We start from the raw sequence: 13,855 nt of genomic DNA, 5'->3' as shown, positions 1-13,855 counted from the left end.
TCTGTCTGTCTGTCTGTCTGTCTGTCTGTCTGTCTGTCTGTCTGTCTGTCTGTCTATCTATCTATCTATCTATCTATCTATCTGTCTGTCTGTCTGTCTGTCTGTCTGTCTGTCTGTCTGTCTGTCTGTCTGTCTGTCTGTCTGTCTGTCTATCTATCTGTCTGTCTGTGTGTGTATGCCTATCTATCTGTCTATCTATCTGTCTATCTGTCTGTCTGTCTGTCTGTACAATATAGAACATTTCTGCTTTTATTAAATTTATTAAACTATTTATCTATCTAATCTTAAATATACTAATCTATTTATCTTTGTTTTAATTAGAATTGGTTTACATTCAAACATAGGATCATTTTTGGCCTTAGATCAAAAGTGAATTCATAGCTGACTAAATTCATAGCTGACTAAAAACTACTTTTCCCAAAACTCTCAGCAGTGGATGACATCACTCTGCCTGTTTGTCTAAGTGCTTCAGTCCAGCAGCGATGGCTGTCACAGTCTCCTGCCAAACACACTCCATATTCACAATGCAGTTTAATTAATGACATCACTAAAAGGTTTGGTGCAATGAAGTTTGCATCTAGTTCAATTTCCTAAGTGCCTCTGTATCCCTTTCTAAGCAACAGCAACACAGAGTGAGACAGAGCCATCAATAACGCACCTCCAAAAGAGGAGGCCAGCTACAGCGAGCGGCACCAAACTCAGGAGACAGCATTGTCAAAATGAGAAGATCCCTCACTTTGTACAGGATCCAGGTGACTGTTTGTACTCTTTAATGATTTTATAGGCGCTGTGCATTTGAACTGTCTAACAGGTAATAGGTTTACACGCAGATGAAACCAAGTAGAGATTTTCTATCAGTTTACATTGAAATCACTCCTTAGATCACTTTATTTTTGACCCCAAATGACTAATGGAAAACTGTGAGTTGTGTCTTGTAAGCTTTCTGGAAGGAACATGCTTGTAGTGACTTGTCAAGTGAAGATAAAAGGGGAGTGTTAAGATGCAAATGACTAAAGCCATGAAACTCACCTCTCACCTCTGCCATGCAATAAACACTTAAGATTAAATAGACTTCATTCCTTTAGAGCTAGTGAATCTCTGTGTGATGATATTCCTTCAAATAATTGTTAAAATGTCAATAAATCGCCCATCAAGCAACAAATTTGACATCACTCTTTTCGCTTGATTTTACACTTGAAGGCATTGAGCCTTGTTCACAGTGATGAGTCTTTTTTACAGGCCTCTCCATCCCTCTGATGAAGCACTTCGCCCACTTCTATTTATAGCAGCAAGAGCGGCATGATTGATTATTCAACCTGACTCAGATTCTGCCTTCTCATGAACTGTTATTCAATAACCATGGGTAAAATTAGACATTACCATCCTGAGGGGACAAATGGCACAGAGCAAGAGTGAGATTGTAGAATGTATGGGTGTAAATTTGACAAACTTCTGCATCCTGCACAGCTGGACAGCAGTACCTGGATGTGTAGCTAACATGAAGCAGCACTTCCTCTATTTCACCCATCATTGCAGAAACCGCTACAAGAAAAAAACAAGGCACAGACAGACATAAAAGAGACTGGAGTTAATAGTTACCTGTGCTGCACCAATGTCTAATCATGCCCAATTATCAGTATAAAAATATAAATTCCCATTGCCAAAATGACAACTGCATAATCACCTGGCCCGTTTGTTTTCCTTTAAGCTATCATGGCAATAAATTATATTGGAACAACTGGGGTGATTAACTTCTGACAGTATCCTAACTGTATTACTCTGGCACCTCACACCCGGATTAATGCCAATTTATAATTTTTATTTGAAATGGGACAGCCACGACTATCTGCATATGGACTCTCTGTTGCGATGTTTTGGTCTGCTGGAAGTGTGGGTTAGAAAAAGGGGTAAGCTTTTAATTAGTCAGGTATTAATGGGATTTATTGATAGCGTTGTTGGTGGTTGGTTAGCTTGTTGGAATAGAGAAGCTTTAAAGAGATAACGTAGTTCACCCGAATATGAACAGTCATTGTCAATTTTCTCTCCCTCATGTTGTTACAAATTTGCATGATTTTCTTTCTTCTGCGAAACACAAAAAGAGATAATTGTCAGAATGACAGCCTCAGTCATTATTCACTTTGATTGCATCTTTTGTGCATTAAATGAAAGTGAATGGTTACAGAGACTGTCGTTCTGCCTGACATTTCCTCTTTGCTCCACTGAAGAATGTAAGTCATACAGCTTTGGAACAACATAAGGATGAGTAAATCATCACAGAATGTTCTTTCTTTTTGTAGGTGAATTTTGCCTCTGCTGCTTTTATCCAGTGTATTTTAGTGGCCATCTATTTGCATTGCACCAAAATGCATTGCTTATATTCATAAATGAACGTTTTGTCATATTGTTAATGGGGTAATGACAATGTGACATCTATAGCACCTCTCTGTCTCTTATTTTGCACATGCATCCTTCTCTACTAACACTCAAAATATTATGTGTTATGTGCAAATAAACCCATCATGATATGACGTTAGTGCCCCAAGGTGTTTGCCACACAAGAATGAGAGCTGAACTTGATTCTGGGTCATTGAGGTACAAAATCGAGGCATCACATGCTGCTTTCTTGGTCCTGAAATGAAAACAGCCTGTTAGTATCAGGCGCTGCAGTGAGGCAATGTGACTGGCCCACAGGGTGATTTCAGTTAGTCACATAATCACATCAAAACAGATCGAGTACTGCTTTATTATTTGCACAGTCTTATGCAGACACTGGATTTTTTTGCCAAACGTGTTCAAACACAAGTATTGAATAATATTTTTGATGCATGTTACTAAGATGAAAAATGAAAGCAGCAGGATACAAATCTATTGTTTACTGTAACAGGGAGTTATTATTTATTTTCCTTATGTCACCATGTCATGTGTAAATGTAAATTGTAATTAGAAGAAAGACCCTGGTTGCGATTCAGAAAACGCCTGTTATTAGCTGCACAGTCAATCGTGGGCTGTTTTTTTAAGCTGATCTGGACTTTCTCTTTATTTATTTCTTAACATAATATACGTGCCATAAAAGACTCAGGAGGAACAAACAATGAATAAATTCCATAAACAAATTACAAGATGCTCAAATTGCACCACAAATGTAAATCTCAAAACTTGACTCATTTGTAATATAAGAAATAAATAAAGAGAAAGTCCAGATCAGCTTAAAAAAACAGCCCACGATTGACTGTGCAGCTAATAACAGGCGTTTTCTGAATCGCAACCAGGGTCTCTCTTCTAATTACGACTTACATTTACACATGACATGGTGACATAAGGAAAATAAACAATAACTCCCTGTTACAGTAAACAATAGATTTGTATCCTGCTGCTTTCATTTTTCATCTTAGTATAGTTAAGACCATATGGAGGTCACACACGAGGAGGAAAAAAAAAATTAGCAAATTGGTGCAGATGTTTTTTATGGCTAATCAAGTAAACCTAAGGTGCCTGAGTCCGGTAGATATTCATTTGAAATAGTTATAACAATATAAACTTTGTTCTTGCAAGATTGTGTGTACAACAGATTTTTCAGCAATGTTTTTATCCTGTTGAAAATATAGAGGCCTTAAAAATTCATGCATCAAATGATACAGTAGATTAGTATATAGTTATAATGCCAGCAGATATGTGCTAATTATTATTATTTTGTTGTTTACCCCTGTTTGATTGCCAGCAATTGAAGTCAGTGGCCATGGATGACGACTATTACGTGATTTTAGGGGTGCAGAGAAATTCATCTCCAGATGACATCAAAAAAGCGTAAGTTAATCTTTGGTTTCACTTAGTGCTCTTAATATCCCTAACAATGCATGCTATTCTGAATTATTTTAATAGTAATTCAGATTTACAAAATAGTAGCACTAATGATTTTTTTTTAGTTGTGTTATGGTATTCTGCCTGTCTTGGCTCATTTATCACCTAGTCAAGCTGTATTTCCCTTGTAGTTACAGGAAACTAGCTCTCAAGTGGCATCCAGATAAGAATCCAGATAACAAGGAAGAGGCAGAAAAGAAGTTTAAGCAGCTTTCAGAAGCTTATGAAGTCCTGTCAGATGGTAAGCCCTAACATAAGGAATTTTAGATAATATTAAATGATAAAGGTTACTAAATCATTATAAATGATAATAAAAATAAATGTGCTTTTCATTTAAAATGTTTACCTAAAATATCAGCATTTTTAATTGTCCCTCACAGCCAGTGAAAATGTGTTGTATTGGACTGATTGGGCCTTCAAAAATATCCTTAGTTGAGCCTTTCCAAAAAAATAAGTTTCTTTTATCACCCCTACACTTTGTGCTAGTAGTAACAGTAGGGTTTTTTAAATGTGCTATATCAATGGAGCTGTAGATTCTGAATATACTGTAAAAGCTGTTTTTTGTTTTTATTTAGCCAAATGTGTCACAGCTGATTATTCATACTCTCACTGCATGCTAAACAAAGCCTTATCAGCCTTGTACAGACTGCACTTTTGAGACGCTCCTTCATAAGGAGAGGTTGTTGCCGTCGCTCTTTATGATGGCCTTTTTTTCAAATTCCAAAAAATGATTAATGACTGATGGTACTGGTACTGGCACTGTGTCTGGTGCCTTTAAGGTGTGATTCAGGGCTGGGGCATGAATAATATAGATTATTACTAGATTTTTGACAGTTGCTGTGCATCAAATCTATATGGTCTTTACTATGAGTTCATTACCAAAATATAGTTGCTTAACTCTCGGTTTACTCTTTTTCAGCAAACAAAAGGAACGTATACGATCGATATGGAAAAGAAGGCTTAACTCCAGGGGGAGGTATATTACATCCTACAGTAAATTTTAATAATATGGTGTTTGGCCCTAATTAATCCCTAATTTGGAATAAATATATGTATATAAATAATATGTCTATGTTATGTTTAAACCTGTCACTTTTTTCATCATTTGGACAGGAGGAGGAAGAGGACACTTTAATAATGACCACTTTGGAGGATTCACATTCCGCAATCCAGAGGATGTCTTCAGGGAATTCTTTGGTGGACAAGATCCATTTGCAGACTTCTTTGGTGAGTTTGTATTTACCTCAGTGTTTTTTGTTTTGCATTCATTGTCAAATTAGATTCCGGTAGATTTGTATATTTCTGTAACATCGCTTTTGCAGAGTAATTAGCTGGTGAATTGGATTAGTTATAGTAGAGTTAACTATGTTTATCATGAGCATTGTAATGTTTGAAGTGGATGTCATAACAAATGTCAGTAGACCGGGAAGATTTTACAATGAGTGGTTCACTTCATTTATAAATCTGTAAGATTTTACCTTCCTGCTGTGGAAATACAATCCAGAAGACAACAAGCACAGTATTGAAAAGGGGCAGAGCTACATAAGGTCTATAAATGCTACATTCTTAGGTGGAGATCCATTTAATGATGACTTCTTTGGTGGTCGGCGGCCCCACCACCACCACCACCACCAGCACCACCGGGGCATGAGCAGGAGCCGGACAGGAGGTTCCTTCTATGGGGGCTTTGGGGGATTCCCACCTTTTGGGGCAGGATTTTCATCTTTTGATGCAGGTGAGATATTAAAAATTTGTTTGTGCTTCAGTTCAAAGCCTTGTCAGTTGTAAAAGTGCAAGCACAAACTGCTCAAAAAGACCAAAACCAGCCTAAAAAAATTCAGAAACTTGTACTACAATCCAAACATCAGGGTGTATGATATTTTTTTATAGGTGCAAGGCCATATATATTTACATCAATGCGAATCAGGACAACTCGTGGATTAGAAAACTCTTGAAAATGTATTTTTGGTGCCATAATATTCCTCTTTTTATTTTATTTTATTATTTTGTTAGGTTTCTCTCCCTTTGGGCATATGGGAGGAGGTGGATTAACTTCTTTCTCTTCAACTTCATTTGGTGGAGGGGGAGGTGGCGGAGGCATGGGCAGCTTCCGCTCTGTGTCAACCTCCACTAAATTCATCAATGGCAGGAAAATCACTACAAAAAGGTGGGTATCTTTCCAGAGTTGTCATTTATCCATCTTATTTTGAACGTAAAAGTGGATGTGGCCATTTGTATGAGGCTTCTGGTATCGTCTGCCTCCAGTTATTTTTAGCTGTACAGAACAGCTCGTTATGCTACTTGATACTGCAAACTGCTATTTTTTTAATCATATAATTTATTATTACATTAAGTATTATTGTAATCACGAACACATCCTTTTTCACCCTTTACTGCACTTTGATATTCTTCTTATCATCTGCCTATAGCAGCTAATGAATTGGAAGTCTCACAGGAAATGGCTTACTTTCATTTTGCAAAATAAGCCGGTTAGGTTTGAGATATAAAAGCAACGTCAAACCAACTACATAAGCAACACAGCCTCAAACAACATTTTAAATGATTCCCTCCTGTAATTCATAGATGTGCTACTTATTTGTTTTGATAGAATCGTTGAGAATGGACAGGAACGTGTAGAAGTGGAAGAAGATGGACAGTTAAAATCTGTAACCATAAATGGTAAGGAACAACTGCTGCGATTGGAACACAAGTAAGATAATGGAGCCCTTTCAGCACAAACTTAAGCTCAAACAATGTTAGTACTGTCGTTCAGATGTCTGTACATTGCGTTTTTTTTGCTTGTTTGTTGTGTTTTTTTCCCTTTTTCATTTTTAGACTGTTGTTTCTGAACAATTTTTTTGTTTACATGTTTATAAATGGGGACTGTTAGTATTTTGCGCAGGATGTGTGTAATTTTACTTGTATTTGGGACCATATTGTGAGATTAGTTTTTTCCTTCCGCGAGCACTTTGTGTTGCAGTGTCCTCATGAATGCACATTGCATTTTGAATAGTGCTTTGGGCTGAAAGGAGAAAGAGGATTGTGCATTGTGCATGCCTTTTCCAACTGTGTGGAGTGTGGAATTGGAGTACGTAATTTACTGTTCAAACCTTATGGCAACTTGTCTAATTCATTTGTTAAACATATTTGTAAATGCTGGTAGAGTGCTAGATTCATTGTACTGATATGCAATTTTTAATTAATGAAAATGTTTTTCCCCCCTCATTGTTGCATGTAAGACAACAAATGTTGTTTATAGTTGTAATGTTATTACTAAATAACCTGATGAGAATCGGAGTTAATACTATAACTGATTTATGACCATTCAAGGAACTTTGTGTACTTTGTAAAATAATTTGAATCTAAATAAATGAGTTTCATCCTTTTTGGGGATGTGGCAGCTCTGCAGTCTATGTAGTTTTGCTTTAACTGAGAGTGATCTTTGATTTTCTTCCAAATCCAATCTTTACAGAAGCGTGTTGTAGCTTGTTTGCTTAAACTAACACTTTTATTACTCTTTTATAACAAAATATGTTTAGTTTTTTCTGAATCTTTTGGAGTTTAGAGTGAGTAATCTTTTTATATCAACTCAGTTATGATAAATTGATCATTATTAATGATAGAAACATAATAGTTATAGACGGTTAATATGCCATCAACAAATATACTTACAGATTAAAGTAATGTACATTCTGATATGGAATGTATGGATACAATTTCTAACCATTTTAATATAGATTAATAAGCTGTTATGCAATGCAACATTGTCAGTGTTTATTATTGAACGATATTAAAAGTGTTCATGGAAGTGCAATTAGAAAAAAGTGTTGTAAAGAAAAGGATTTGACAACTATGGTGGGTTTTAGAAAATAAAAATGATTTCAATAAAAACAATTATTTAGACAATGTCTCAAACTATTTTGTTACATTATGGATAGTAAACAGTCTTGAATTCTCTGGTATGCAGCAGAACGTTTGTTAGCCGTTGCCTTTTAATGTCTTTGATCAATGCTTTCCAACTCTGCCAAATGAAGCTGGCTGCAGTTCTACCAGAATGCATGGCTAACAAAACTAACAAGCTTTGTGATTTTGTTTTATGCTCTCTAAATGCATCTCTATCTCTGGATGTCAGAGGTGTAGTATGCATCACGCAGAATTATCATCATCAAAACAGTTTTGGGAAACTGGCTGGTAATATAAAGTATAACTGGTTAGAAAAAAACATATTTTTAAATTAAAGGCAGATATTAATACACTCATTAAAATAGTGCTCTGCCCCCTTCTAAACTAAACCACACCCCTCTCTCTAGGAAAAGCCCAGGAGATAGGCATGCTGGAGGGTCACAGACAGAGGAAGGAGCTCCCTGACTCCTCTTCCTCCTCCTCACATTCTGCAAGGCAGTCAGCTCAGAGAGAGGAGCAAAATAAAACTACAGGCAAAGGTCAGAAGCCCATTTCATGTTTCGTGTGAGATTCCAGCAGCTCGAGCATGATCTTTGTGATACTTAAAAGTTATGTATCTCAACAGAGCAAACTGGAGTGAAGAGGAAGGGAATGACGGTGAAGGGAGAGACCAAAAAGGCCAAAGAGTCCTAAATTTTTTCTCTGCATCTCAACTCATAGTACTGATAGTCTGACATACTGTAGCTGTGGATATTCTGTGTTGAGGTTGGAAAAACTCGCCAGCAATTTTGTTTTTGTTTATTTTTTGGATGCAAAAGTAACATTTATTATTTTAAGTTTTTTATGCCGATACTAATCGATAACAAATAGTAAATCATCTGTTCTGAAGAACTGTGACTGATAAATAAAAAAAAACGGAAAATGAATAGCTTTAATGAAAATCTGTGCAAGCAAGCATTTCTCATTCGCATGATCCACACAGTTTATTAATGAATAAACACAACACAACCAATGTACATGGATATTTCAGTAATAAAACCGGACTTGCCTTTGCTGAATTTATGGTCAAACTTTGTAACGTTTAACACGTTCGATGTAAACACAATGCTAGATGCTTGGTATTTGGTTTCAGCCTTGGTTGTTGTATAGAAGCATAGTCATACTAAGAAATATTAGCCACATCATCAGTTTATGAGTAAATACAACAACTCTGTTAAAACAATGGCTTGTTCATGCCGTTTTCATGAATTTGCAGACTCCCTTCTTTCTGGCGGTCACTGGCCTGAGCATTGGACCCCATTTGCTCCTGGTGAGGAGCTTCTCTTTCAGCTCCTGAAAGACGGGGTCCATCATGTTCTTCAGCCTCTGAGCTGATCTCCATCTTCTGCACTATGAGCTTTAGCAGGTTGTGTTGCTTTTCCATGGTATCTGACATCTCCTTCAGCCTGAGAAAGTTCACAGCACATGCTTAGGCTATAGTCCTTCGTAAGGTTAGATGCCATGTTGAATTTAACATGGATAAAAACAAGGCTGTGAGGGAGAGACTTACAGTCTTGACAATGGCACACACAGTATAAAGGTAGATCACTTTATTTTCTCTAACTTTCAGTACCATTTTATGAAGTTTCTGTCTACAGAAAGCTTTTTTCATAAAAACATTTGATCTGCTTCTATCCCTCACAGCCTTAATTTTATTTAAAAATTAAATATGTTGCTAAACTGCCTAAGGTCTATTGGATTTAGTTCAGAACCTGATTAACTTAAATTTGGCTATACATGAAGGTATTTTTTTTGTCAGATTGGTGTTACCTGTATTTCTGTTTGGTTAGCTCCCGTTCCAGTGGAGTTAACTGGTGGATGGTAGGACTGAGACGGGTCCTGGACCTCTTCCCCTCATTCCCACCGAAAAACCATCTTTTCTGTTCACAAGCACATCAAATCTGCTTTAACATCTAGTGGAAAGTAAACAAAGTTTTTTTTAACATCAAAAATATTCAGCCTTTTTAGAGAAACTGCTTTGTAGAGCTCTTCACAATGATCTAATTTCAGTTAGTTCATCATTTCTGAATTGCTTTGTGTTTGTAAAATATGTTTGAGTTTGCTGCTGTTATTTGAAAGCATTTGTTGTTTTACCATCTCCTGTCCTTTGAAACATGAGCATGATCTTATCTTATTATTGTGTTTGACTGTCTGACCTTTCCACTGAAGCATCTGTTTGGGAATTCCTTGACGGTAACCTGGTCCACCGCTTCATAAACCAATAGGGAAGCCACTCCTCCAGATTAGTGTGAAGTTCAGTCTGTGGAGAACATTGACAACAAACCATTGTTTTTAGATATAGCTATTCTTATTAGGACACGGTATTAGTGTTGGTGTTGAATTACCTGCATTGCAATTCTCTTTAAACACGCATTTGTCTGAACCTCTGCTATGTCACCAACAGCCAACCCAATCTAAACTCAAAATACAGGAGCTTGATATGTAATCCAGCATAGTGGACTGTTCTTTTGTATTTAATTCATAACCTGTTTTCATTTGGACTAACCAGAAGGTTCATGAGAAGAATAGGCACGAGTAAGACAAACCAAATGAAGATTGTCTGCGTCAAAAGGGGGAAAGGAAGATCTCCTTGCAGGAAAGGTTTCAAGAAATTGTCCTGGTAGTCGATTTCTCCAACCATCATGACAAAGGTCTGCAGCAGTGACAGGCACATCCTTCCAAAATGTTGCTGTAAAATAAATTCATACATTAAACTTGGCCTATAAAATTAAACATTCAGGCTAGTGTTCCAAAATGTCCACCGTTTGTAATATTAATCTTTATAATGTTTCATAATCCTTTAGTAACACTTCTATACACACCGGTTCAATCATCAAGGCATAGAAGGCCAAAGCAAATCCCAATATCAAGTAGAAGAACAGCACAATAATGCACAACAGCGTCCGTGAGATCTCCCAAAACATTACCACATATTAATCCGTTCAAACCTAAAGACATGAGAGATTAGTCCTTAAAAATGTCGTGGCATGCTTGTGTTAAATAATTCTGCTCCGTGGATGTATTAACTGCCATTCTAGCAGCCCAGTACCGCTGGAGATAGAGGAGGAGGTTTATCCAGGAGGTCAGAGCTGCCAGTGCCAGGAACTCTTCACGTTCAGCAGCAGTGGCATCACGAACACCAGTGAACAGATCGCAGTGGCCCAGTCCATGTAGTTGGACAGATCCCGCAAATAATTCAGCCGCTTCCAAAAGCAAGACACAGTTTAAATGATTAGGCATGCTTTAACTTTTAGGATGCAAATCAAGTGGTTTGTAGGTGTTGTCTTTTTCCAAGCCTATGTTTTTAAGGTTTTGCAGTGGATGCTGAAGCCACCTGAAATTGTACTCAATCTGGAGAACATACAGAGTGTTAGTTGAAGAGGTTGTTACCTTAAGCATCTAGTACAAAAGGAAACTTATGTAGTAATCGGTGCTGTTCACATCTTCCTCTGATTCCTTTATGCAAGTGTCTAGAAGATGCTGGGGAAATATGCAATGCCTCGCTGAGTGTTAAATGAGTGTTAAATCTTTAATTTAAGTGTCAGGCTTGAACATAAAAACTCACTTTAAAGGAAACTCAATCATGGCCATGACAATGCAACGTTTTGTTGAGTTTGGTTTGTATGTTGTCATCGCCTCTTCACATCTATATTCAACAAAGATGAGATATAAATGAAGAAACTAGGAAACGCATTTCAAACATTTCTAGAAAATGACTGACCTGTCGCTCTCGATCACAGTGTTGGTGACCTCCTTGCTCCCATTATGTACGGCCTCATGCAAGAAAGAGGCATCTTTCTTGTTGAGGATGATCTTGGCCCCTCTGTATAACAGCAGTCTTACTGCTGCCACATGACTTGCCCTAACAGCCAGATGCAAAGCTGTGCTCTAATCACAATCAATCAGTAATATCTAATCTTATATCAGTAGAGATCAGTAATATCTAATCTAATGCTAATTTTGTTGCTCAAGAAACACTTCTTATAATTATAATAAATGTTGAAAACCATGCATAATTGATTAATAAACTTAACCAATCTCTAGGTTTTTCTGTAAACATTTTACATCCTCATATTTTTTTAGGATTCTTTGACAAATAGAAGGTTCAAAGAACATCATTTAATTGAAATATAAATATTTTATAGTTTTTCTTTTTAATAAAAAATATTTTATAAGTCTTTTCTGCCACTTTTTAGCACTTTAATGTATCCTTGCTGAATGAAAGTATAATAATGACCCTTTTTAAAAAATTGAATCTTACTGACGCCAAACTTTATATACACAATTACTCTTATTCTTTACAAACAACTGGCACATACTGTATATTGGGTTCCAAAAGTCTCAGACCACAGTAATAGATTTCTAGGTTGATAATCAAATAGACAAATTTTGGATATTGACCATGACAATGTATTAAGGTTAAAAAGTCAAATGTTTTTGCTTTCTCTGAAGCTCAAGATGCTCACTGGATCATCTCAAATCATGCTGGAGAACATAATCATCTGATTTTACACACACTTGTGGTTTATGCAGCTTGATTGCTGCTCAAAGAGAAAGGACCAAACTAAAATATCATGAGATATTCTGAAGTTAAATTACATTTTGTGATTAAGCCTCATTCACTGCTTGCTAATAATATAATTTGTGAAGAAAAAATATTACACTAGAAAAAATAATGCCAAATTAAAGCTAGTGGTCTCAAGGCATTGTGTCAAAAGTGTTTAAGTAAATTAGGCAAACTACCCCATCTCCATCAGTTTTGTTTAGAAGTGTGATGTTAGATGTCAGCAAAGTGTCCATGGTCTGTGTGTATCCTTCAGATGCAGCATGAGGAAGGCATGACCATCCTCTATAGTCACTAAACATATACAAATAAATAAAAGTATGCATGAAAATATAGCCTTGAGCTAGATACTATTACATTTTACATTGTTCAAAAGTACGGAAGTCCTAAGAGGCCATGGATTATGAATTTTCTTTCTTTCTTGTTTTGTTGTGATAACGACTTAATTATCTTGTGATCTCAACATAACAAAAGTTGTTTCTCGTGATCTCGACATAACGAAAGTTGTTATCTAAATTACAAAACTGTGCCAACAGGTGGCACTATAGACCGGAATATAACTGATGGGGTGTTGTATACTGTATATCCACTTTACTGTACACGTTTGGGACAGAATAAGGACCTTCCTCATGATCGCTATAATTTGTGCAGTATTGTTCATTACTGACATTTAATGAATTCATAAATGTTAAATGCTTGAATCAATATGATTATTTTGTCTATCGTTAAGTTCTTGCTAGATGCGTGACTCACAGTTTCACCACCGCATAGCGTTCCGTGTCATAAACTAGCTGCTTATTAAAACCAGTGGTGACCAGTGTTGGGAAGGTTACTTTGGAAATGTAATAGTTTACAGATTACAAGTTACCCTACTTAAAATGTAATAAGTAGTGTAACTTTTCAATTACTTTATTAAAGTAATGTAACTGATTACATTTGATTACTTTTTGATTACTTTTCAAAATTTCTAATGTTTTCAACTGTTTATCATTTTCAAACATGTAAACCAGGCAGGGTAAACCTTACAGTAGTACTCAACACTGATTACTGTCACACTTACGAAATCCTTCATCACTTGAATTAAGATTGTATTTCAGTTCTAAAGTAGACATAAGATGCAAAATTCACTTTTTGCATATAATAATTTATGCATTTAGCAGACGCTTTTATCCAAAGTGACTTACAGTGCATTCAGACTATACATTTTTTACAAAGTGTGTATGTTCCCTGGGAATCAAACCCATGACCTTTTGCGCTGCTAACGCAATGCTCTACCACTGAGCCACAGGAACATTAAAGGGGTCATATGATGCTTTTTTAAAGATCATTATTTTGTGTATTTGGTGTAACAGAATATGTTGACATGCTTTAATGTTCAAAAAACATTATTTTTCAAATACTGTACATTATTGTAGGTCCTCTATGCCCCGCCCTTCCTCAAACGCATTGTTTTCTACAAAGTCCCTCCTTCTGACAAGCACAGTCTGCTCT

The 13,855-nt window shown here is 36.4% G+C and overlaps 1 protein-coding gene and 1 pseudogene across 3 annotated transcripts; one reads left to right on the top strand and one right to left on the bottom strand.

The window, feature by feature from the left end:
- Positions 1-3,718: 3,718 nt before the first annotated feature.
- Positions 3,719-8,676, top strand: LOC107584409 (dnaJ homolog subfamily B member 6-like). Of its 3 annotated transcripts, none has more exons than XM_016271030.1 (9): positions 3,719-3,804; positions 3,990-4,099; positions 4,778-4,834; positions 4,978-5,085; positions 5,429-5,593; positions 5,872-6,025; positions 6,467-6,537; positions 8,169-8,300; positions 8,387-8,676. In XM_016271030.1, the coding sequence occupies exons 1-9, from the start codon at positions 3,737-3,739 to the stop codon at positions 8,452-8,454; spliced, it is 933 nt and encodes a 310-aa protein (XP_016126516.1). In that variant the 5' UTR covers positions 3,719-3,736; the 3' UTR covers positions 8,455-8,676. The 3 variants fall into 3 exon arrangements, with proteins under 3 accessions (XP_016126516.1, XP_016126507.1, XP_016126497.1); XM_016271021.1 differs by having other exon boundaries at positions 4,972-5,085; XM_016271011.1 differs by having other exon boundaries at positions 4,778-4,838; positions 4,970-5,085.
- An 82-nt stretch (positions 8,677-8,758) lies between these two features.
- LOC107585933 (transient receptor potential cation channel subfamily A member 1-like) overlaps positions 8,759-13,855 on the bottom strand; it is an 11,423-nt pseudogene continuing 6,326 nt past the window's right edge.

Source organism: Sinocyclocheilus grahami, unplaced genomic scaffold (genome assembly GCF_001515645.1).
Source record: "Sinocyclocheilus grahami isolate Dianchi unplaced genomic scaffold, SAMN03320097.WGS_v1.1 scaffold5.1, whole genome shotgun sequence".
Classification (NCBI taxonomy): Eukaryota; Metazoa; Chordata; class Actinopteri; order Cypriniformes; family Cyprinidae; genus Sinocyclocheilus; species Sinocyclocheilus grahami.
Note: the sequence above shows the minus strand (reverse complement) of the source record. Positions and strands in the feature narration are given on the sequence as shown.